The following is a 26125-nucleotide window of genomic DNA, read 5'->3' on the forward strand; positions in this document are numbered from 1 at the left end:
ATATATATATCAGCCAACTTTTTTTAATATTTTAAAGAAATGGGAGTTTCGAGTTAGATTTTTTTAGATTATTTTAATTATGATTTGATACTTCAGCAAACTTCACCTAAGTTGGTGTTTTTCAACACTAATTTAGGTACCTACATCAAATCTGGACCAATTTTCAAATGTAAGTCTAAAGAAAGAATCACCCTTTGTTTATACATTGATGAAAAAAACATTTCAATACATCCATAAATGAGTAATTCGACTCCTTTGTAAACGCAATTTGTTGTAAAATGTATTGTAAACATACGGTTGACGTTGAACCGTTGAATCAGCCTTTTACAGGTGAAAGACGATTGAATATGAACAATTTCGAGTTGCCAGTCTCGCCGTATTGAGTTCCAAATATTGTCATTTTTGCAAATATTTATTTAATCGGGAAAATGCATCGGTTGCTTAAAAATTTCAAAGACAATGTGTAATCCTGTCTCGAAGGACGCCTACGTTCAAATGTAACTGAGAGAGGAATGTTTGTATGTCTCGTCTTCAGACAATAACCACTCTTTGTACTTCACATCTTTGGAACTCGTACGAATCTATAAGTGAGAATAAAAACACGACAGCAGCATTCTTAAAGCAGATTCTGTACACCTTCTCAACGAATACCATGCCGAATTTCACAACAACTGAAAGAGGCAAGAAATGCTTAGTGCATGATGGTTTTATGTATGTTTTCGGAAAACAACTGAAAGATGGAACATCAGCGTGGAGATGTCGCTTTCGAGCAGGTACGAAGATTCTAGGTAGCACTTGTCAGGCCAGACTTTGGCTTACGCCAAATGAAGAGGCAATTGCTAGAGGTCCAATACCCAATCATAGCCATGGTTCCGATTGGGGTTCAGCACATTCTAAAGTGATAACGGCAAACATGAAAATGGCAGCTAAACAGCATCCTCAAACAATGCCTTCCGAAATTTACTTAAAAAAGATGGTTGAACATAACCCAGACCTTGAAGTAATTTCAAAGTTGCCACATAAGGAATCTTTGAAGAGAACCATTAGAAATGCCCAATCCCAAGGGTATGATAAACAGCCCAAAGACATTTATGCAGTTCCGGATGAACTACCTGTCCAATTTTCATCGTTTAATGGTGGAAGATGGTTAATTTTTGATTCTGGCGCTCAAGACAAAAACCGTCAATTGATATTTTGTTCCAACGATGGCTTACGTCAACTGGTAAACGCGAAGTTTTATATCATTGATGGAACATTTTCTACAGTTCCAAATATCGCTTATCAACTTTACACCATTCATTGTGACTTTTTTAACAAATTCCTCCCGTGCGTATACAGCCTAATGAGCAGTAAAGATGAACAGTCGTATAAAGTCCTTTTCGAGGCTGTAAAAGACGAAGTGAAACAAAGAACTGGTAAAGAACTCTGTCCTGAATACGTTGCCAGCGACTTTGAAGCGGCTGCCATCAACGCAGTTAAGGCATGCTTTCCGCAGGCTAAGCTGGCCGGATGCCTTTTCCATTTTTCTCAAATTTTATGGAGAAGAGTACAGAAAATTCCACATCTCAAAGAAGCCTACAACAAGATAGAAGAAAAAGACCTTAGAAGCGGCTTCCACAGCCTTGTTGCACTATCTTTTGTCCCCGAGTCCGATATACAGGTAAGCAGTAAAATTGTTTACATAGGTATATGTCAGATGCACCTCATGATGTCACTGCAAAAATTATTATTAATTGGTTTATTTTCACACTAATAGCGGTTGTGGTACATGAGACGGTTCTTGACCAAGTCTTCATGCAGCGATGTGACTTGTCATTGGTTAAGGAACCTTCTAACGATGTTAGCCGTTTTCAATAGTATGGCCTTTTGCATGTTGGTGTGCAGGTATTCCGGAAGTTCTAACGTGTGCAAGTAGCGTGTAAAAGTTTTCGCTGTTAGTCCGGTAACGGATATCATCATTGGTACTATTGTCACTGGATCCATCTTCCATACCTCTTTTACTTCAATTGCAAGTGGAGTGTATTTTTCAATTTTCTCTTGCTCCTTATCTAGAAGGTTCGCGTCGTTTGGTATTGCTATGTCTATTAGATGTGTCTTGTTAGTTCTTTTGTGAATAAGTGTAATGTCTGGTCTGTTAATGTGGTATTGTCTTGTCTGTGTGTAATGTCCTATCCCAGTATAATTTGAATTCGTCGTTTTCGAGGATGTTTGTTGGTGTATATTTGTAATATTGTGTTCGTGTGGGTACGAGTTTGTGCTTTAATGCAAGCTCCTGGTGGATTATTATTATTATTATTATTATTTTATTATTATTTCAGAAAGTTTTCGATGACTTGGTCGATGCAATTGACTCCAGACTTCTTCCATTGTGCGCTCATTTAGAAAAAAATTACGTGAAAGGGAAGACAGTCGGAAGAAAGGTGATACCCCCAAAATTTCCTCCTTCAACATGGAATTGCTATGACCGCGTAGAAAAAAACTTACCCAGGACAATAAATTCCGTGGAGGGGTGGCATCTAAAATTTAAGCAAATTTGCATGAGGAAACACCTGTCCTTTTATTTATTTATACAAAAGCTAATGGAAGCAGAATCAGACGCAGTTTTTGACAGAAAAGCTTTGGAGGTTGGAGGAAAATTGCGCTGCAGAATGAAGTTATACGAAAACCTGGACAGTCGAATTGTAACAATAGTCCAAAGGTACCAATTCTACAAAGGTAACCACGAACATTTGGTATATCTAGCGGCAGTTGGGGCATGTGTCTCGGGAAGTTTAGTTCCTACAAAAGAATCATCTCATTCAAGCGATGACAACTCAGATGTAGATGAAGAAGGTGGTGATAATCTCGGTGATAATGAATGCCAATCAGAAACGATGCAAGTTAAAGAACCTGACAGCAATGATTTAATGTTAAAATCTGTACAAACAATGGAAGAAGAGTTAATGTACGTACCCTTATCGGTGAAAGAGCAGCGGCTCTTATGCAAAAATTTGGGCCCCATAAAATTCTTTAGGAAATCGGCTACTGTTCCGAACACATTAGGAGTTCCCTTTGCGAGAAGGAACCCACCACGTAAAACTTATAGCATAGTTGGGGACGGGAACTGCTTTTTTAGATCAATTTGTTTTACCATCACAGGTGACCAATCACAACATGCAGTGTTCCGTAGGATCATCTGTGAAGAGTATTCACAGTCTGCGGAAGGAGCTGACAACCCAAGACCGGAGATGGCTTCTGAAGGAACATGGGCGGCTAGCGAGGAAATAATGGCCACCGCGAATCTTTTGGGCATAAAGATATATGTATGGTCAAAGTTTGGAAACGTTTTGACGTGGCATATCATTTCTCCAGATCCGGCGCGATGCAATAATAATATTCGTGGTTCAGTCTATCTGGACCACAGCAGTGATGTGCATTTTGATGTGGTAAATAGCATTTGTAGCAACTATAAGTAATACTTTATAATATTTTATATAATAAAATTTATTTCTTCTTTTATTTATTTTAATTTGAGGTGTTACCAAAGCCAAAATCGTGTTACATTTTCGTATTTATATCATTCCTGTGTGCTATTTTACAAACATTTAAATACCTTTTTCTATAATCGATATCCAAAGTAGGCATTTACGCTCGTATCTGACAACGCAAACGTCATCTTTTTCGAGGAATGTCACTTTGTCGCTTATAAGCGCAAAATAGAAAAAAACGCTCGCTCTCCCAATTATTAACTATAAATCAAATATGCATTGCTCAGAGTATCCAATGACAACGAGTAAATGACATCTTTCATTTGGGAATAAGATTAAAATGATTTGAGTGAGAAATTTAAATTTCTGGAAATATGTGAACTGATCGATTGTAGAAAAAATCTTGTGTGTAATTCGAGCGCAAATTGATTGTCGATTTCAAGAGATTGCCGCGCTCCTTCGTCGCGCGTCAACTGTCTCTTTCAATCGACAATATATCATTTTGCGCTCTTAATACACAAATAGCTATTTCTAAATAACTGTATCTTGTTTAAAATTGTCATTGTGTAATTAGATTATGGATCGCAAGATCAAGATGAAATAGCGAGGGATGAAACGGAATAAATTTTTTTCTGCGAACCGTTGTCAATTGTTTGCGGTTTGATAATGAGCTCCATTACCGCACTGTTTTTAAGTTTGTACCTTGCTCCTGTAGGCCAACCAAATATTTTCTTGGTAAAAATACATTATTTCCATTAGACTATGATACAATAACAAAGTGAAGAACTACGTAATTTTGAAAGGGATAACGATAAAAAAAGTTTAATGAGGTATCTACGGGATTGGAATATGTTACCAAACCAACCTATTACTTCCGAGGGTTAATAAATGTTATGAGGCTAATCCTACGGGGGCGAATCTTCTAAGCGCGAATTATTCGGAGGAGAATTTGTTGGGGGCGAATATTCCGGGGGCGAATTTGTTGGGGGCGAATTTACTTGGGGCGAACATTCCGGGGGCGAATTTACTTGGGGGCGAATATTCCGGGGGCGAATTTACTTGGGGGCGAATATTCCGGGGGCGAATTTACTTGGGGGCGAATATTCCGGGGGCGAATTTTCGGGGGCGAATTTACCGGGGCGAGTTTTCCGGGGCGAATTTACCGCACACCCCTACAACGCTATGATCTAAGGTTCAATCTCTGTTTTTATGTACAACGGTTTTGTACGCGGTGCGTAAACGATACTCGAGAAGAGCTTACAAGCTTACAGTTTCGAGTCCCTATCCAACGGTGTTCACCATCACCTTGCAACAATGAGGAGCCGTTACCCTACAGTGGACTTATACGAAGGAATAAGTCGTCGTAAAAAAGAGCCATCCTATCACAACACGATATATCTCGATTCTGTTTGGGGAGGCTGTATGAGGGTGAAACGAACAGTACGTGTGGAATAGCACAATGTCCATATTTCTGATGAACGGCATGTGTGGTAGTTATTTATTTTTTTTATTATTTTTTTTAATTTTTCCTTTATTTTTGAGTGGACGGGGTTTCAGCCAAGGCTGCTCTACCAACACAACCCACTATACATTTAGAAATATCCATGCCCGAACCCGGATTCGAACCAGGGACCCTTAGCACCACAGTCCAGTTATGGCAGGGGTGTTTGCTATCACCTAATCTGTTTCTAGTGCAAAGTTTTGTGGTAAAATTACGAATTTTCAGGTCTCGGAGAGACAGTGATAGGGTGAGAAAAGGCGAAGTCATGCACCAGAAAAACGAATTCACTCTGGCAGAATCTTAAAATAAGAATTAATGTTATAACCGATACTTACGACCTTAAATATTAACGTCAATTGGTTCTTTGAGCCGAATTGAAATTTTGTAGGTTTCCTTGCATTACTTCAATGGTATAACAATTGTGCAATTTGATCGATATTTCAAAACAAAAGTATAGAATTGCATATCAGGTACAATTCTTCATATAGGTAACAATATATTTCGATATTCTTATATCTAACATTAATCATTGAAAATATGGTTTTAAAGCTACGGTATGCACGATTCTTTCATATAACGAGAAAACGTGGTTAGCACTTCGAGTAAATTAACGTGGTTATTGCCCGTTGGAATAAGTATTATTATCACAAAATAGGTCAATATTAGAAATCCGAGTTTTTTGGTGTATATTCTACACCGCCGCACCTTCATAAACAGATAGTATCTCGAATAGTATGTTAAAGATAATGTTTCACATAGGTGCTATCGATATTGATTGCCCATGAACGATCGTAAAGTTTAAAGAAATTTACGACACTATTGTTTCCCACTAATAATGCTGTATGTAATGGTAAATTAGTATCACATTACACTCATTGTCAGTTTCTTTGTGACCTATAAAATTCTCGTAACTTTTAATATCGTCGCACGTAGTTAAATAACGTTCCGCGGCCAGCGTGTTCAAAAGGTCGCTTTCGAATTGGTTAATCCCATTAGTTAGTTACCACAGAAAGCTAAAAATTGCTTATACGAATATTCCAAACAACAAATATGCTAAAAAGGAGTAACCTTTTTTTTTAATGTTTTTTCTCAGAAACGCACGGAACTTCTGGTTATATCTAGGTTTTTGTGTGTCTTTTTTTTTAAATTCATACTTCAAGATGGCGTACGTCTATTTTATTTGTACGTCGACCTAAATAGCGGGTGAATTTACGAAATCGAATATACTGTGAAACATGTCTATTGTGGTGCAATAAAATATCCAAATTCCAGTGACTGTCGACTTCGGTTTTTAGCTCATTTTTAGCATCCTAACACCAGTCCGTCCATATGTCCATCCGTTCGGACCCAGTCCTCCGGTTTTGAACTACTTTTAGGGAATGGACCTGGCATTTGCTGCAGTGTAATAGGTAGCCTATACTTTGAAGATGTGTCAAACGGCCATCACATTTTGTTGTCTTAAATGAATTACTATTTTTCGAGATACTGTTTTTGAAAATGAAACGTGCATAACTTTTACACGTGACAACCAATTGGTCTCCAATTTTGCATACGGATCCTTTTAGTGGTGCCAAATAAAACTATTAAAAGAGGAGTGAGGGCTGAATACACGTTCAATCATCTATGTCTCATCGAAATGAATTATTGGCTTCTACAAACTATAACTTTCCGGCGGGACTCCTTTTCGGGATCATTGGATAACGAAGGAGGGGGGGGCTGGTTTTATCCTTCATGGTCTTGTAATGAAAGGTCTCAACGAAAGGAATTAATTTCTACCAACCATAGTCCTATTCCTCTACCCCTTATCGTGATCGGATGTAATTTCTACTGCTGATGTGAAAACTTTCAGTGCACATATCTACAGAATGGAGTGTCGGAGGAGAGTACTCTCAAAGGGTGGAAATCTTCTTTCGGAAAATGCAATACGTCTGAAAATTTCTCTAAGGTCTTCATTTTCTTCTTGCATTTTGAATGTAATTGGAGAGATCCTGAAGTTTGTTCATTTTGAATGTATGTCAGGCGGTCTTTAAATGTTTATGTGTAAAGATCCTCCTCGACATTAATCATCTACCAAAAGGTATCTCCCTACTTCCGTCAATCCCTCGGTCCGTGTAATTTCTTCAAATGTATTGCTGCCTCTACTGGCTCCGGTGGAACTTGCTTGAGGAAGAATGCTTGTATTGTGCGGAAGAGGGCTTCATCGTTGTAGCATATCGTAGGGCTTTTATTCCTAGATGTATTCTTTATGATCTTGTATCCTTTCGTCCAAACATCTTTATCCAGTTCTTCACATATTATCTGCCAACTGCTCTTTCTGCTCATGTTTATCGCTTTCTTCAACTTATTCCGAGAGCCTTTGTAGGTAGTCGTAGCCTCTTCTGTGGGTCATTCTGCCCTCCTAGCCTCAATTAATCTTCTCCTGCCTTCAAAATCCGTAAATTCCAATGAAATCACTGCTCTAATTTTGAATTGAAATTACAAATTTGTAAAATCAGACAGAGCACATTAAAACTGTGGCTGGATCTCAAATCGGGATTCAAATTGACACACAATTGATGCCCATGTAAGGAAAAGTTAATACTAACGATGCCTTTTTGAACACACAATCCATTTATAAAGCAGGCAAATAAAGAAAAAACAATGCAAAAGATCTCAAGAAAAATAAGTACTTACAGATGAGTCCAATTAATATCCAAATTATCTGGTCCAAACAATGAGAATATAATGAACGACAAACAAACACTTTACAGAACTAACAGCTTTTAAAACTCACTTTTGTTTAACACATAACTTGGGTAATCCAAAAACTTGTTAGATTAAGTTAACCAATAACTATCTTTGCTGATCGGGTGATAATATTTTTGATTAAACAACACTTTATCAAAACTGGACAACGACGCATGCGTAAAACTTCAAGCGTCAAAGACTTATACTTCTTTATTCACCGAAAACTTGCCCGTAATAAATTAGCGCAACAATGCCATACGCTTTTAGAATCGACCCGAAAAACAGCCTCGTTTATTTATCATTCTTCGTACTTAAAGGTCAAGCCATCTCCATTCATCAATTCCAAATCGTTGTTCCCCGGCAATTCTCGACACACCGCTTCGTCGCCAGTATACCCCTGCATTCGTTATCTCGCACGTGGCGTTGTTAGTAAACAAGGCCAATAACGCGTTTTTAGAAAAACATCTGACATCTGACCAGCTAAAAACATTTACCTTACGTCGAAATTACGATTAAATGACTTAAACAATTACTAAATTTACAATTTAAAAAAAACTAACATTATATAAAATGACAATTTAACCAATTTTCCATTTCTGTGTCTATTTGAAAGAAATTTCCCCAGGTCCTATCAAATAAATTGAAACATTTTACATACAGGATGTCCATGCTGCTAATGTTAAATTCAATGCTTCAATGCTTAAACCGAACTTACGTTAACAACACGTACATTAATATAACAAATGTCATGCTTGATATATGAGACGTATGTGGCAAATAGCGGAAGCTGATGGTAAAAAAACACGTACATTTTTAACTAGAGGATGGCTCGCCTCTCATCTTCGGCATTGTTTCAACCTAGAGAAAGACACCCCCTGTAGTTTACGTAACAACCACGAAGAGGTTTTGGAAAATAAGAAAGCAGGCCCAAAGACATCAAAAAGAGATAAGAGGAATTGATAAATTTGTTATGTAACTCTTATAATCCTTCAATATTCCATTGTATTTCAGTCACGTTTATATCACGTGGTATATTTATTATAGTTTTCGCTAAATTTACCACCTACAAACTTTTGTGGCATCTCGACAATTGTGTAGGTGATGTCTATTAAGAATTTCCATCCTATATCCAGTCCAACCAGATGAAGTTATCGTTAATTTGTATCATGACTAAAAGACCTGAAAAAAGCATATAAATATAAACCTATTTTTGAGCTATTACGAATAACATAAAGTTAGTAGTGAGTCTTTAAAATTGGTGTGTGTGCTAACCATGGCAACTCAAATATGAGACCGGTACCGTTGAAAAACTAAAAACAGTTCATAAATTTTCAGATTTAATTTGTGAAATAGCCACCTGAGCTCAAAAATTGGAAACGGATGTGGATTTATGAGCCACACAACAATACATCTGCATTAACTGTAAGATGAAACATTAAAACTGATCATAATTATAAGAAATCTGTGAAATATCTATAAGGAAAAATAAATATAGTACCTATGTGTTAATATCACCTTTCATGCAATAACAACGCCCTTTTCTCATTTCTGGACATTTTAACTAGGCATATAAATGATTTGCCTGATTCATCTTAATTATGCAACTCAAGTTCGCCTGAAATCGCCCCTAAACACGCGTCCATACAGCAATTTCTGAAACATGATTGATGCGAACAACACTAAATTCGGTATCGCATGAAAGATCGTCCGGTCTTTTCCCCTTTTATTCAGCGAACATAACACCAATGTTAAAAGCTTGTCAAATAAAGAAAAATAAACTACGCAACATGACCCAATGGCCGAGCTTAAGCCTTAAATAAATACAGTGTTGATAAGTACTCGGCAATGCTTGTCCAAATATTAAAACATTCAATGCCTCACCGTCTGGCATACGCATTGAAAAACATTTGAATATGAATAGTCCTTTTGGTGTGATTAATGCCGCGCTTTTGTAATAGGTGTAGTGTAGGGATATGTGTCGCGTGATCGGGTTACTACGAGATCTGGTCTTATTTACACTCGCATTCAGTTTGTGTACTTGTTCTTTTGCTCTTTGTACTTTTTTTGCGAGATTAAATTTCACGTGCAATACTTTTTTTGGGTACCACAGAATGAACACAACGCGTTACGTTTTATTAATGACCACGATGAAGGGAAGGATAATAAATCAATCCGACGACATTGATATTTTTAACGCATTTTTAATTAATACACAAAATGTGTATAAAAACTTAATAGTGTGTCGGTTACAATACAATAAATTATACGTAGGAAACATTGACGATATTTCTTCCACCTTTACTTTGACGTTTTATGTTTTTTTTTGTTCCGAAACTTAATTTGTGAGTTATAATTTATACTAATACTAACATATCTTGATTTTCTATTGTTGGACAGGCCGTAGCCCCTAGTAATCGAACGAACAAATTCCCTATGGGAATTCTATGGGACATGCGGTCGTTTGTGTTGCGCATAAATCTCAAAGCGCTAGAAATTATTTATTCAGACTTACGCAGTGAACGTATAAATGAATATTGGGATTAAATATTTACCGTAGATTACAACAATGTAATCGAGAGCAGTTTGTGAAACTAAATGGAAACTTCCCGAAGTTATGATTTTGTAAACAGCAGTAACACTGATCAACATTGAAGTACAATGAAATGGCTGAAACTCTACATAGAGACAAAAGATTAAATATTTAAATCTGCGAAACGGACGAGTTTTTGCCATTATCAATCAGTATTTTACTTCTTGTTTGTGGCACGTGGCACTTATTTTACAAAAGATTTAGCATTATTTTGCATTTTACTTTTTGTCGTGTTTCTGCACCTTCGGTTTCACCTTTTGACCAAGTTGGTTTATAGTTATAATAAATGCCAAACATAATTTTTACACGTAAAATGGAAAACTGCTGACATTCATCTAAATCACCGTAAACACGCGTCAGTACTATTTACAGAACATAAAAATCTAAATCGAAGATAGAAATGATTAAATTAGAAGAGAATACAAACATTGTATGAATCAGCTTTAGCACGTATTTTTCAGTACAATTGGAGAAAAATGGGGCTAAAGTTATTCCCGATCTTCCCAATTATGATGGAAACATTTCATTAGAAATACAGTGGCAGTGACATGCGGTCACTATGCCACCCACAAAACACCTGACCAGCCAGGTCAAAACAAAACAACGTTTAAACTTTGTAAATATTTCCCTCGTAGACGTCCAACTCCTGTCACAATGAAAAATGTCAATGTTGACTTTAAATTAATAATTTTGGAGATTCAATTGCCTCGGTCAACTTTCGTAAATTGCAAAAAATTAACTACGCACATTTTCATTAGCACCTGGCATAATTCTTGGTCACAAAAAGAAAAATCTCACATGAAACTCTATCCGAGTCGCACAATGGGTTCGAATAAACACACAATTAATTGATTTAACAATGACAAAAATATATTCCGAAGTACATGGAAAAAATTAAAACAACATCCCCGAACAGCGGTTGTTTGGACATATTACCCCGCACACAAGTGGGCGGCAAAATAAAAAATTTTAAATTACTTGCAGATTTTTAGGGGAATTTTTTTCGAAAAATGGTGTGGTGGTTTTGTCCGTCAGTCTGTTCCTCTTCTAACTCGAGACCGAAAGACCGAAAAGAGATAGCGATGTCATAACTTCGCCGATCGATCTCTACGAGTTCATGGATGTGCTATTGAATATGAGCCGGATGAAAAGTCTGATTTCCGAATACGAGCCGAGTGGAAAAAAATTCCCCTACTGAAAATCGTATGCGATTCTTCGTATCTTGTTTTTTATAATTCCAATAATCTGGTCGTACAAGGTTTGCGATACTAGCCGACCTTAACTCGCATAGAAACTCTGACAGCTTCTGAACTTCATTGTGATTTATGACACAGAATTAGATGTCAAACGAGACTGGCTTTATGAACCTCAACGAAAGGCCACGCTGTACACTAAATCTGCTTTTTCAACTCTACAAAAAACTTTTTCCGTAATCGGACAACACTCGTTAAACTTCTTAGACCACTTCAGTTAAATTGCTTCTGCTCAAATTTATTATAAAAATGAACAAACTGCGTCTTCAACAAAACATGAGTGACTGCCCGAGAATTTAGTGTAAACAAGAGTACACGCTCTTCAACCGTCGCGAAACTGGCAGCAGCCTTTTCTCGTGGTCTCCTGTATTTAAAGAAACACCACTTCCACCAAAAAATTAACTCGTTCAATGAAACTTCCGCCAATCACGATGGGCACGAAGCCTTCTCACTTTAATTAATTTTCCCCTGATATTTCAATTTCTTATTGATATAGGGACAGTTAACTAATGATAATGATTGTATAAACCCACCATTAGCATTTCCATACTCTGGAATTAAAACTAAAAAAGCAGTTTTGGCTAATGTGTCGACATTTCACTTCAGCGAACCTTTTGACTGAAAGATCAAAGGAATTTTTGTTGTATATCACTAGTGGCAATTTCCAAAAATTGATAACATAAGTTTACCACTTGACAAAATTCGTAGGTGAACAAAGTATAAGTGACCAAAAAAACTTCAAAAAAATCATTATCGGTTCACCATTGTGATTACTTAGATATACTTCAGGAAGTGAAAAACATTCAATTAGATAACGAGATTAATGCTGACCAAGATAAGTTATGAGAAATCAATCAAAGTCAAAAGAAAACCTGCGACCGGGGAAATAAAAAAAAAGAAAGAAAGGAAAATTTTCCAGAGCGAGTAAAGGAAACGCAAAAGCCTGAGCCGAACTGAACAGGAATAAATGGGAAAACTGGGAGATGTTTAAAGGGTTTTTGAAGTAATATTGGTCCGAGGATGTTCAGAGAAAAAATATACTGCGATTAGCCACGCTACATTTATACTATAATAACAATTCGGAAGATACAGCAAACGCGTTTAGTACTGGGTAAACCAAACTTACAGCCGTTAATATCTGAAGCTCAATTGAGTGAGGCATTGTCACGTCACTTCCCTAGGGAAGTAGAAAATGTCCTAATTGGGCCTGGAGTCAACACGAAACCGGCCAACACATTAGAAAGAATTCAAGTGACAAATCAAGAGGAGCGACCGACAACGTGTATATATAATCGAAAAATTTAAACTGCACAGCGGGCTCCCGTTACACGTTATTCTTGTTATGGAACAAATTATATTAGAATGAATAGATAATGGCTAGTTGTGCGAATGCGAAGCGACAATATTGCATCTTTAAGTGTAAAACTCATCAAGGATTTTTGAACATCCTTATTTTTGGAAATTAAATCTGTGAGGAGTTTTGATGTATAGTTTATCTTGATGTTTTGGGTAACATTTTGGTCCAGTACAATTTGATGATAAAAACTTTACGACAAAGTTACAACCTCATTGTCACCAAGGTTTCCTTCACAAGCTGGCCTAGAGTATTCTCTAGTAAACGTAATAGTCCAGGAGGCAGCGACATTTTTTGTGCACTCATTTCTACAAAGCTGATATTCTGCCATTTTATTGTTTTGATAGTACAAGTAAACAAAACGGTAATCTACCGCGTCGGCGGTTGCCTAAATTTGCAACAATGTTCTGAACATGTTAATAATAATATGTACATGCCTCATTTCTACAAGGATGAAACTTTTTACAGTAATTAATTATACCTAAAAATGAAGTATGGTAATAGTCTACCGCCCTGAAAGCGTTGCCATCACAAGTCTACCACCCACGCAAGATGCATAAAAAATTATTCGATTGAACTTATTTCTACAAAGATGAAATTTTTGTTGGAAAAAGTTGGTGTCATAAGAAACCAAAAAAAATGGTCTACCGATCGCATGATGTTACTAAGGTCTCGGTAGACACGCTGGGAGGTACGATTTTCCGAGCGCAGCTGCTGCACTAGGTACTCTGTTAAAAGTACCTCTAAATTATTATATACACGGGCATAAAATAAAAATATTTCAAAAACGAACATAGGCAATTAACAGGGGAAAAAGTTTTTTTGCAGATCGTTGCTCCTCATGATAATTTAGGTCTTAGCGGGTTTATAATGACACCAATGGAAAGAAGATTTTTTTTCTTTATCTAATGATATACAAATTAGTTCATTTTCATTTGTATTTCTCATTATTAACGATCTTCGAGATTGTTTATAATTTTGTATTGCTGTCTGTCTGTCTGTCTGTCTGTTCGTCTGTTCGTGTGTACGATAACTCATAACTGAATAATATCATTGACATTCGCTATTTTGTGTCAAAATTTAATGCTACTGTTCATAAAAAATCGTGAACAAAAGTACGAGTTTCCATGAATTTGAACGTTTTTCGTATTTAGGTTTTTACTCAAAGTTTTCAACTTGTATGTACCTAATATTATTTCTAGGTAATTTTTGTGGTGATGGCATTTTCAAAATGTCTGTACATAAAGTCGAATTTGTGGTTGAATTGGAGTTTTCGCAAAAAATGAATATCAGCTTTGTAGAAATGAGTGCACAAAAAATGTCGCTGCCTCCTGGACTATAAGGCCTTTTTTGGAATATTAATAGGAAAACTATCCTGAAATTTAAATTTGTAGTTTATACATTTTAAGAGTAGGTCCTCAAACTAATATTTACCAAATACACGAGTTACTGAATAATCCATGAACATAAGCTACCCAACTATTATAAACATTACCTATCTGTAAGCCAGTCAACATTAATTGTTACCACGGATTACAACTTCCAATAGAAATGTTTTATAAATGTTCTTAGCGTTCATTCGATTGAAATTACATTTTGAGTTAGCCGTTATTGTTCTCGTTTTTAATATATACCAAACTTAATAACTTGTAAGTGGCGCCTGGAGCATCTAATTCCTTGTACACTTCTATAGGGTCTGGTGAAGGTCAGAAACAATTGACCGATCACATTCGAGTGTAACCAAACACTAAACTTAATCAAATAAATTCAAATGATAGAAAATGATCTGCTGAGATTGAACGTTTACACCAGTCGGTTCTTTCTAAACGAAACGTAACCAGAACTAAATTAAACCATTTGCACAACGTCAAAATAATCTATACGTTAACGTCCCCCTTTCTTTCTGCTCGCTGAAATTCAATTATTTCGTCAATAAATTTTTTGGTCTAACAACTTAATCCCGGCATATGCCGGGATTCTTTGTAAAAATACAATTGCAAGAAGCGTGTCGTGCTCGTTTCGTGATATGATAAACTCCCCTACTAGACGTCGGCGTCGTTGAAAATGAAATTTACGATCTTAAACACGCTATAAAGGGGAGGGCTTTGGTAAACTTTTTTTCTTACTTATTGTACACGTTTAATGAAGTACCAATTTCGGGTAAAACTGTACTTTTAGGAAGAGAGATTATACTCGAGAGTCGCAGTAAAAGCAATATTGGAAGTGTAGCGGCGATGAGGTGACAAAATCAACAGCGAGGGTCCTTAAACGTAGCAAATGATGATAGATCGCCCAAAGTATTAACATTTTACATAAGGTGAAGGTTTCTGAAAGAAAATTTATAACTACAGGCGCGATTCTATTAAACGTCACTCACTTATGGGCTGGCAGATTTATGAAACATAGTTAAATAGACGGAAAACAATAAGGAAGGACAACCCCTCCATAAATATCGGGAGAACGGGAAATAAATTTAAAAACTTCTTGAAAGTTTCCCGCTGATCCTTAATTACGACGTATTAGATAGCATCTCACATCGAGAACGTGTGGATCGGCCATTATAACTAATTACTTCACTACATTCATTCCTTCCCAAATGTATTAATAAATAATTATTAATTAGTAATACTTGCTTTAATTTTCTCCGCTTTATGGTGTCGAAAGTATAAATCGATATTACGCCTACGCCAGGATTTGCAAAAAATATGAGCTTGTAATAGAACTTCGAAAATTATTTGCATCTGCATCATTTAAAGGTCATGGACATACAAACAAAATCATAAATCATTTCTTATAATTTCACATAACATTGGTCAACGTCGAAGTTTGATAAGAATCAAACAAGTAGAAACATAAAAGACAAAAGACAGACCAGCAGCAGAAGATGCAGACTAAACAAGAGAAAGAAGGTATATGGATAACACGTTTCATACGTGGATTGAGCATGTTCTACAATCTACAGTATCTTGATCACCGGCGTACGCAAAGGGGGGGGGGGGCTGAAGGGGCTACAGCCCCCCCCCCCCGAAATAATCGACTTAACTACTCAGCGGCACATCCCGTAAGTCATCAGTCATGGTATAATTATTTAAATGCCAAGCGACAATAAAAATGTTGCAGTTGCTGGAAAAATTACCTTACTTTTTCGTTCACTTATTTGATCTTGCGAATGTGTACGACATACGTGAAAATTTACATACTTTGGTCTTAATTCTCGAGTTTCAGCCCCCCTGCGTACGCTACTGATCTTGATCATAATAGTAGAGTTAAAGTATCTATTGAACGTAGTAGCATGGCCTAGTAGAATGTTATATGACAGCAACCCGCAATATGCTACCTATGAAAGGGAACTTTTATCAATAGTTTGGGCGCTCGGTAAATTTCATATATATTTATTGGGCGGGCAATTTACCGTTTATACTGTTAATAAACTTATATAAAAACTTGTAGGTTATTTTCAGCACAAGTTACGCGTTGGCGATTCAGGAATATGATTTTACAATAGAACATATTCCGGAATCCAAAAATATAGTTGCACAAAATTAATTGCTTGGACAATGGCAAAAGGCATAAAATGAAAAATTCAAACAAAATTCGTGAAAAAAGATTCACTTACAAAGCTTGTTTGGACGTATTACCCCACACTCAGGCGGTCGATAGTTAAAAATATTAAATTACTTACAGTTTTTTTCTCTTTTAATATTCTTACTAATTTGGTCGTACAAAGTTTTGCGATAACAAGGTGCATTTAACTTCACACACTAACTCTTCCAGGTTCTGAACTGCACTTTTCTTTAACACACACAAAACTTGATGACAAACAACATTAACTTGATGAATAAAATGACGAGTTGCCGGTGGCTCTCCAGAGGGTACAAACGTTTAACTTTTAATAACAAAAGAACCTTAATAGAAGACTTTTTCCACAAAACGGACAAACCGCTTTACACTCACACCACTTACTTACTTAGCACATAATTGTTGTAATAATAACAAACTACGCCTTCAAATAATCAAATCGGGCGGAGTGGTCAAATAAAAATTGCGTAAAGAAACGTACACGCTTTCCAACCGTCGGGAACCAGCCACGTTTTTTCGTTGATTCCAATATTTTACGAAACACCACATCCACTATAAAAAAATCTCTTTGCCTAGGACTTTCAAATAAAGCGGCCCATCACAATTAGGGCCTAAACACACTAGTCGGTTTCCGCCGTGTCGGCCGCCGACTCGGCAGCCTTCTGTTATAACACACACGTAGCGGTAAACCATTCCGCTCAGAAAATATAAAAATTGTAATGTTGTCACTAATTACTATTAAAAATTGATGGATAGAGAAATACAGAAAATCAAACAAAAAGCCTATTCTGTAGGGGTTCGTACTAAAATGCAACATGTCTCACCTTTCAATCATTAGCATAGCGGGATATCACATGCACATGAGACTAAATTGGGGGATGATTAGGACCGCCAAACCGGCGCGGCGCAACCATAGAAATAAATAATTATACATTGTTTCTACTACAAAAGCATAGAAAAAACAGAAATTTCGGATTAATTATTTATGCCTAATTTGTTAACAAAGAAAGTAAATTAGAGGAAATTTGTTATGCGTGTGTAGCTTCAACGGAAATTTATATTTCAATAGCCTGTAAACACATTTTTAGGCAGAGTTTCAAACTCAAATTCACGTAACGCATAAATGCGTAATTATTTTTTAATTCGCTCGTGAAATGCCGTTCGTGTTGGCTGTTAATTAGAAATAGTGCTTCTGGCAATTGGTTTCATAATAAACACTTTGGCGCTACAGTGAAATCAATACATTCTGTATTATTAGGTTTCCTGAAACTTGAATTACACCAAGAAAAAGGTATTAATATCTTAGATCATTTAAAATTTTGACGGAAAGTAATACGTACGAACAGTTTGTAATATTACGATTTAGAATGGAATTCTCAATCTGTTTCATGATATCAAATAACACAATAACAGACAACGACCTGCTAGCTCTGTTATTGTCCGGGCAAATTGAGCCACTTTTACTACTCCAGGGAAATCATATAAGTAATGTCACTTTTGTCATTTTTGAACCAGATTACTAACATTTTAACTTTACTTTTATTAAAGCGACATTTTTCCCTAGAATACCTCCTCGGCGTCTAATTTTAGCGCTAATGTTCCTGCTCTAACCTACTCGAAAATCCGATTACCTATACATTTTATAAATACTTAATTTCGCTTTTTCTCGCGAACTCCGGTAGGAAATGTAAACCGAAATATTTTGATTCAATATCTTAATTATGTTGAAGTTTATTTTAAACGTGTCGGTTGGTAGGCGTAAAGGCTAATAAATAACTCGCTTAAATTTTCTAATAAATGAGGTACACAATCAAAATCTCATATTTCTGGCAAGGGTTGTCGTGAATTACCAACAAATTAATTATTAAAATTAATCAACAAACACGTTTTACTTTTGACACGCTGTTAAGAAATCTATTATGAATTATTCCGTCCCTGTCTCTTGCTTCGGATGAGTTAGGTTATCGCATTTTTGAAAAATGAGGATCATTTGTTGCACGAGCTGGTTTTATCACCGAGATGAAGTGTTGTCGAGTTAAGTCTTGCACATCCTTCATATTAATATGAAGTTTTTCTGTGTTACACGTGCGTGCTTGGCACAAGTTTATATTTTTAATATCAATCAAAGTATATTGCAATAGGTTACTCACTTTATTTTCGCTGCAATAAAAATGTTGGAAAAGTAATAATTTCTCCCCCGTTTTGCGTCAACACAAATGGATATTATTTGTTCATCGACGTGGATTGCAGAAACAACAATCAATAGCAATAAATGTGAAATTTTATTTCTCAATAACTCACCGGGAAAAAATATATAACCTGAAAATTCTTGTCATTAATTTTATCGTTGCGTAACATCATAAGACTCGGATCTCGATTAAGTATTATTAATGATGCTTCGAGAGGCTTTTGGATTAATTTCTTTTTTCATAACCGTACAATAGCGAGTAAATGTTTTTTTAGAGCCTTTATTACTAAAAATTCTGTTACCCGGATTTCGTTTCATCTGCACCAACAGAGATACGAAACCGTGAAAGCTCAATCTCTGCGGAGAAACTAATTAAGCCTCACAGTTATGCCAAGTTGATAATTATTCGAAAGGAAATCTTATTGTGACAGATCGCGCTGTTTTCGCAAATTTGGTAATAATAACACTCATTTAAACTGGCGTTCAATGTTTTGTTTATATACTCTCTACTAACTTAATTATGAAGTTTCGATTTTGCCAAAAGCTTTGACGCTTTTCGCGGTAAAAGAAGTTTCACGACTTACCGAATGTAAACTTAATTTACAGGCAAGCTCCGATGCAAATACGAGACCAAGTTTTCCAGGGGAGGGAAATTTTAATCCTTCAGTCCAAGATATACCTACTAATTACAATCAGTCATCCACTTTCGTTACGCAACGCTGCCCTGGCGGCCCAATAATTAGTTTTGCAAGCTTTATTTAGTCCCGAAAGTCGAATAAATAAGCAAGTTTCTGTCTACTGTTGAAGAAACTTCTCAATTTTAGCATAGTCAAGTGGTAATTTGAACGAGGTAAAATTTCATCGCGAAGGATTAAGAGATTATCACCTTTTTTCGACGCCTTCGACGTAATTTTTATGTACCATACCTTGTAACAAAAAAGAAAATTTAATTTCCCACAAATAAAGCCCGTTTAAGATGTTTTGTCCAAATCCTCTATTATGCACTTGTAAGCTTCTATTCATAATTTTATTATTGAAAAACAGCTTATAACGGTGTTTCCGCTTCGCATGTCGCTTTCTTTCGTTCTCGGAATTATACAGGGTGTCCCTAAAAGGTCTGTACAACGCGCTACCAGGGGTTCTTGGTATCAAAATAGGACGATTTAATCCAACTTACCTCTATCCAAAAGTGCCTCGGTAAGGCGCTATCTACCGCCAAAGATTTAAAAAAAAATCGTTATTTTTATTTTATCGGAAAATGGTTTTGCCGATTAAAATGAAATTCGGGATGTGAATGTCTAATGTAAAAAGGGTCTTTGTGATATCATCGTTTTGATTGTAGTTGCTATGTAGGTGGTAAAATACTGACCATCCACATCTGAAGAGGTCTAAAACTTTTTAACTACTATTTTGACGGTTCTGAATTTTTAGACACTGATAGACAGTTTACTTGCAAGCATTTTTTGTCTCTTGATGAATATCGCTATCTGTGATGGTTTACGAAAAAAAAAAATTTAGGCATGATGAATGGCATGCACCATACAAGCGATTGTTCCTCAAAAAATCAGAAGATGGCTGTGAAACCTTAGAGTGGCGTAACGTTTGTTTGTTGTTTCTTAAACTTGAACAATTTACGTTTTGCTTGAAGACTTAAAATTTCATTGTTAAAATTGTAATATGGCCTTTCAATACAGTAACGCAGAGTTAACTGATATGCTATTAGTGTTTGGATACTGCCGTGGAAATGGTCGCCAATGCGTTAGGGAGTATACTCACAGGTTTCCAAATCGTCATAGCCTATTTCTTGCTTGCACTTATGGTTTTTGAGGAACAATCGCATGTATGGTGCATGCCATTCATCATGCCTAAATTTTTTTTTTCGTAAACCATCACAGATAGCGATATTCATCAAGAGACAAAAAATGCTTGCAAGTAAACTGTCTATCAGTGTCTAAAAATTCAGAACCGTCAAAATAGTAGTTAAAAAGTTTTAGACCTCTTCAGATGTGGATGGTCAGTATTTTACCACCTACATAGCAACTACAATCAAAACGATGATATCACAAAGACCCTTTTTACATTAGACATTCACATCCCGAATTTCATTTTAATCGGCAAAACCATTTTCCGATAAAATAAAAATAACGATTTTTTTTTTAATCTTTGGCGGTAGATAGCGCCTTACCGAAGCACTTTTGGATAGAGGTAAGTTGGGTTAAATCGTCCTATTTTGATACCAAGAACCCATGGTAGCGCGTTGTACAGACCTTTTAGGGACACCCTGTATAGATTCTAAATTTGAATGCGCGTATAATTAGGTACCACTTCTACCCTTGTTTTCCATTCAATAAGTGTTCGCATATCTTTAGTAATTACTCAAACCAAAAAGTGTAGAGCTAACGCCACTCCCCAATAGTGTAGGGGAGGGAGGGGGGCAATTTTTATTCCTAGCATCACCATTTTCTTTTTTCGGGTAAAATGTTGACGTTTGAGTTTATCCGGTGTCACTAAAGATTTTGTAATAAAGACCTTTACTTTCGGGAAATACCAATTTCAACGCTAGCACCATTGTAGCACCATACCATTTCTAAAAGCAAGCGATAACTTCATGTTGTTTTTTGGAATGAAATTTGACGTTTTATGACCTGATGACCTAGCGCAAAAGTTATAAACTTGTAACCACCTGCGAAGTACGAGGTAAATAGTTATAGACCTTAGCTTAGGCGATTACTTCATACTTTTTTAGTTTCTTTTATACGGTATTTATTCACTTATCTGTCGGTCACTATAGCAGCTACCGACCGAGCTTCCCGACCTATTGGCAACATCTCCAGAATTGCACTGCACAATTATTAGACAGGTATCCGTGCGGCAAAACCCTCGACCTGACCGAAAGGTCAGAAATTTCCTGTTTATGCCGTGTACTGTTCCTGTTTATTATTACCTTTATACTTACTGTCTCTTGTCATTATAAATTAAATATCAACTTTTATGCCTTCAGCAGTTTAAATACTATACAGAATAGTAGTAGTTCGCAGTGATGTCCCTGTAAAATACAATCAAATACATTATCACTTCGGAACTACTGCAACCTGCATTCCATTTGAACATCAAATCAAACCACTTAATGTTAAACGACAACAATTAGTCTTTTGCACTTGTATTAGTATACCCTAGGTTGGGTTTCACACTGAGTAACAAAGATTAACGAAATGCTTTTCTCGGATCTCCTTGCACCCTTGCGATATAGTGATAGATGTGCTAATTTCTTGAACATATCAATCGACAACAGACTGCCCATGTGAGGAATCCTTCCGTGTGCATAATTTGGTTCAATCCCTACCATGCAGCAAAGAATTGCTCAAGTCGGAATTGTCAGAGGAAACACAACTTCTTACTCCATAACTCAGAATCTGCTTCGGAATCACCAGTACCCGAGTCTCCGCCTGCTGCAGCGCAACAGCAAGTGAGTAGCAATATAGCTTATAACATCAGCCAGGCCATCTTCAGTACTGTGGTTGTCGTGGTAAGGACAGAACATGGAACTATCAACTGCAGAGAAGATGTAACTGCTCAATTAAAGGTGTCCATGTCTCCGGTAAATGATTCTCTTTTTGGCAGCAACTCTGGAAAATCCATTATTAAAAGCCGACCCAGTGTTACAATGAAAGCCATTAACTCATTTTAACAAACTAACCTCCAATGGTTTTTGCTACCATCAATATGCAATGGCTTACCAGCTACATATCAATCGCAATGGAACAGCTGAATATTCCAAAAAACATCCAATTGTCCGATCCAACACCACCAATTAGGAAAAATCGATTTGATAATTGGAGCTCGGGTATTTTGGAAACTCTTTAACGACTACGTGACGAAGGTGACAACACCAGTCGATAGCACTCAACAACACTTTATGCCTCACCATAGTGTAATACTCATACTAATACCAAAGAGTTACTCTTTGCTAATACTCAACCATTAGTTCCTCCAACTATTTATTAAACGGTTAGCAAGCAATGGGTCCCGTAGTCATCCAGAGGCTGCACGTTCAATTCTCGAAGACATATACGTAGATGATCTTCTAACTAGTAACTAGACTTGAAAAAGCTCATCAGTACCCAGCAGCAGATCAATGATATTTTTCTTGATGCACGATTTCAACTACGGAAATGGACATCCAATAGCCGATTACCTCAGTGTTAGCGACTACACCGAACGAACAGAATTTTCTTTATTGAAAGGAAAGATACGAAGCTCCTGGGAATCTCATGGTGTAGCAGCAGCAATTCTATCTTCTTCTTACTCGGCGAATATCAATATGCTTTGGCACCTCTCTAACATGACGCGGTACTTCAGTTTCAAGATGGATGCGCGGTTAGCATTTGCCTATGATATTGGAAACACATAATTGGAGAAGAGTAGGTGGCAGCGTTGCTTTCGATTGCTGGCCAATCATAAATATATCAGAGAAAAATGTCAAGCACATATTAGTGCTGACCGGCTTGCTGTCACCAAAAAGTTCTTCCAAAAGGATAAACCTAGGACCGCTTACTGCCACCGTTACAACCAAACAGGCGGTGAGATCCACACTCAACAGTATGAACGCTACAGTCAACGACTCAAGGACCATACATCCAGGTGATATTGTTTGAGTAGACAGTGATGTCATGGGAGGCATCTATATAGTCGTCACAGGAGTATTAAAAATGACATACGTGCAGAAAACGCACACTTTGGAGTTTGGACCGCCTTCCGTCGTTTGGAATGTTACCAATTATGTCCAACACAAAATTTGATAAAAGAATTGAAGAATATCTCGTTACCGGTAACAACATCGGCAAACTATGTATGTTAACTGGTCGGCCGTATACCGTATAATAACAGCCGAAAGTCTCAATTCGTAAAGATGTCTTGCTGAAAGCCTTAACTCTGATTCTGAACAGGGATCCTATCGCAGGATTGGAGGCAGAAATATGGAAATTTGTTTCTTTTAAACTATGCGCGTCTATTTTAATGGAAACTCCAGCTTATCATCGATCGGTTATGAACAAATTCAGAACTACAACGCGGAAATTTGTCTAAATACATTTAGACATTAACGGTATGATGGAAGATCTGATTCTGATCGAAGGTATGGTTCTTTATTCAAAGACTGTCACCTACACCGTAGCACCTTGCGGAATCCCCAGAACAGTGCAATTTGAAGTTATTTCCAATATAACTCTTCTTTTCAGTGTAGTTTTTTAGAGCAGCATTTACTGAAACGCTCTTAGCGCTCTGATCTTTTCCAACTCCTTAAGAACCCATGAACGTTAGCGGGGATTTTCGCAGGTTGACTCGCTACTAGACCATGTGCTTCAAATTAGTCATATTTAGTGGAAAAAGTGCAAAATATTGTAAGTGGTTTTTCATACACATCAACAATAGATCAACCTGTAAAAAAAATGTTTAACACCAATCGTGCAGTTTAGGAGGGGTAATTGCGTTGACTTACTTATTTTTCCACTTGACGCATTTTGAGAAGTAAGCAGCCATTACCCACAAAGCTTTAAGATAGATTGATGGGATTTAAAATTGGCGCTTTCCAAATTTTCTTGTCATAAATTTACCCAAATTAAGTTTTGGGTGTACCACATTATTTATTTACCACATAATACATAAAAGGTAATAGGTATGTATACAGGGTTATTCTTGACGAGCGTCAGTTAGAAAGATATGGAAAACCTTTGAAAATGAATATAAACTGATAAGTTCTTTAATTGAACTAAAATATTTTCAAGATGGCGCCACTTCCGGAAATACCGGAAGTAGCCATCAACTTTGTTTAGGGACTCCCTATTTTTTCTACATTTTCGGATTCTACGTCGATATTCAAGTTTCTATGTCAAAAATTGAATTTGCAGGGGTTATTTTAAAAATTTATTATTCGAAAACGGTGAGAGATATTGCAAAACAGTTTTCAATGCTTTATTAAGGAAAGATCGAATTTTCTTACGGTATACGAAACCGTCTAAAAAAGTGAGACTACGTCACTTTTTCAAAGCTCTCAACTTTTAAATTTTTAAATTTCGGTAACTCCATTTTTTTAAATGGCACCCCCCCATTTTGTTCTTCACCGTTGTTTTCCTGTTTCCCAGACCTTTAATTTGATACAAAATGTGAAAAGCTGCTTCAAACGGTTTCCGAGATATTCCATGTTTTAGTTACTTCTTGTAGCAAATTGATAAAAAAATTAATTCGCTTGATGTTATTCTTTTGTTTTTATTATGAATAATGCTTAGGCGTCAAAGGGCAGTAAGTAAATATCAACAAACAATAGCACATCAACGTGGAGGTAATATTTTCAATCCTATACATCGTGAAACATCACAAGCAGATACAAAAACACGAAAGCCGCTACCTCCCATCAGAGGTCTATTGTGGTTTTTGAGAACAAATGTAAAGAAAAACGCACATTTGGGCCCCTTTGGAGACTTGGTTGAAATGAACGTTTGTTTTAGTTCCCTGTATAATTGGATGAATATGATTTTTTACATCTTTGCGACCTAGGCCTCTGGTGGCCTACACCTCTCTTGTCCTCTGACCTACTTTCTATAGCTAGCTGTACCAATCCTCCGTGTCTGAGCACGTGCCCCGGCATTCTATCTCGTTTTATATATTCTACGAAACTAAACAAAACACATTGAAATTTTCTCTTTGTAGCATTAACGTAAGGTGGTTGATAAGTTCGTATGGTTTAATGTCACATCTCAGTAAATGAAAGTCACCAAACACCACGTATGTTCGCACAAAAAAACACCGAAAACGTTTTGAATGAAATAATTTCATTTTGTAAAAACGCACAGGTAATTCGAGAAGTACTTAGCAAGTTAAATAGGGTGTGATTGACGGTTGTCGTGTAATAATCATGGCGATACGATACGATTTTTTTTTAATAAGGACGATCTGACTGGAATAATTATTGAATGACCGTTACTTAATACTATAACCTATTAGTTAATGCATGAATTTTCAGTATTTTTTACTGGAATTAAAAATGTGCGGTAGCTAGTAGTTGAGCCTTTTTAATAGCAGATCGATACAGTGACTGGAACTCACCTGCGGTTATATTCCGAGTTAACATCATTATCTTACAACTGATACTCATTTCCCAATTGGGGTTAATTGAATTTATGAAATTTGCTGTATTAAGCTTTCCCTAATACCATATCGATGTTCTAAAACAAATAGCTTAAATTAAGTGATAGGTTATTATAAAACGCAAACAAACTGTTCGTACAATTTCCTAATTTGTTACATATAAAAACGAAAGGGCTTGTCTGTCTATTGGTCCTTTATGTATAACTATACCATTCAGCATGAAACTTTGGAAAGTTGATGAGTACACTTCCGCGAATTCTTCTGGCCTAGTAAACTTATCCTACGATAGGTGTCGCGCGTGCCAGCAGAATTAAAGCAACGCT

At 36.5% G+C, this 26125-nt stretch overlaps 2 protein-coding genes across 2 annotated transcripts in view; both read left to right on the plus strand.

Annotated features, from left to right (window-relative positions):
* The window catches only part of LOC116170367, a 631383-nt gene that overhangs the window by 450693 nt on the left and 154565 nt on the right, over positions 1–26125 (plus strand). The gene's annotated exons all lie outside the window — the stretch shown is intronic.
* Positions 260–3561, plus strand: LOC116170299. Its single transcript, XM_031486584.1, has 2 exons — positions 260–1660; positions 2319–3561. Exons 1-2 carry the CDS (start codon positions 521–523, stop codon positions 3453–3455), a joined length of 2277 nt encoding a protein of 758 aa, XP_031342444.1. The 5' UTR covers positions 260–520; the 3' UTR covers positions 3456–3561.

The sequence above is a fragment of the Photinus pyralis genome, unplaced genomic scaffold (genome assembly GCF_008802855.1).
Source record: "Photinus pyralis isolate 1611_PpyrPB1 unplaced genomic scaffold, Ppyr1.3 Ppyr1.4_LG1, whole genome shotgun sequence".
Classification (NCBI taxonomy): domain Eukaryota; kingdom Metazoa; phylum Arthropoda; class Insecta; order Coleoptera; family Lampyridae; genus Photinus; species Photinus pyralis.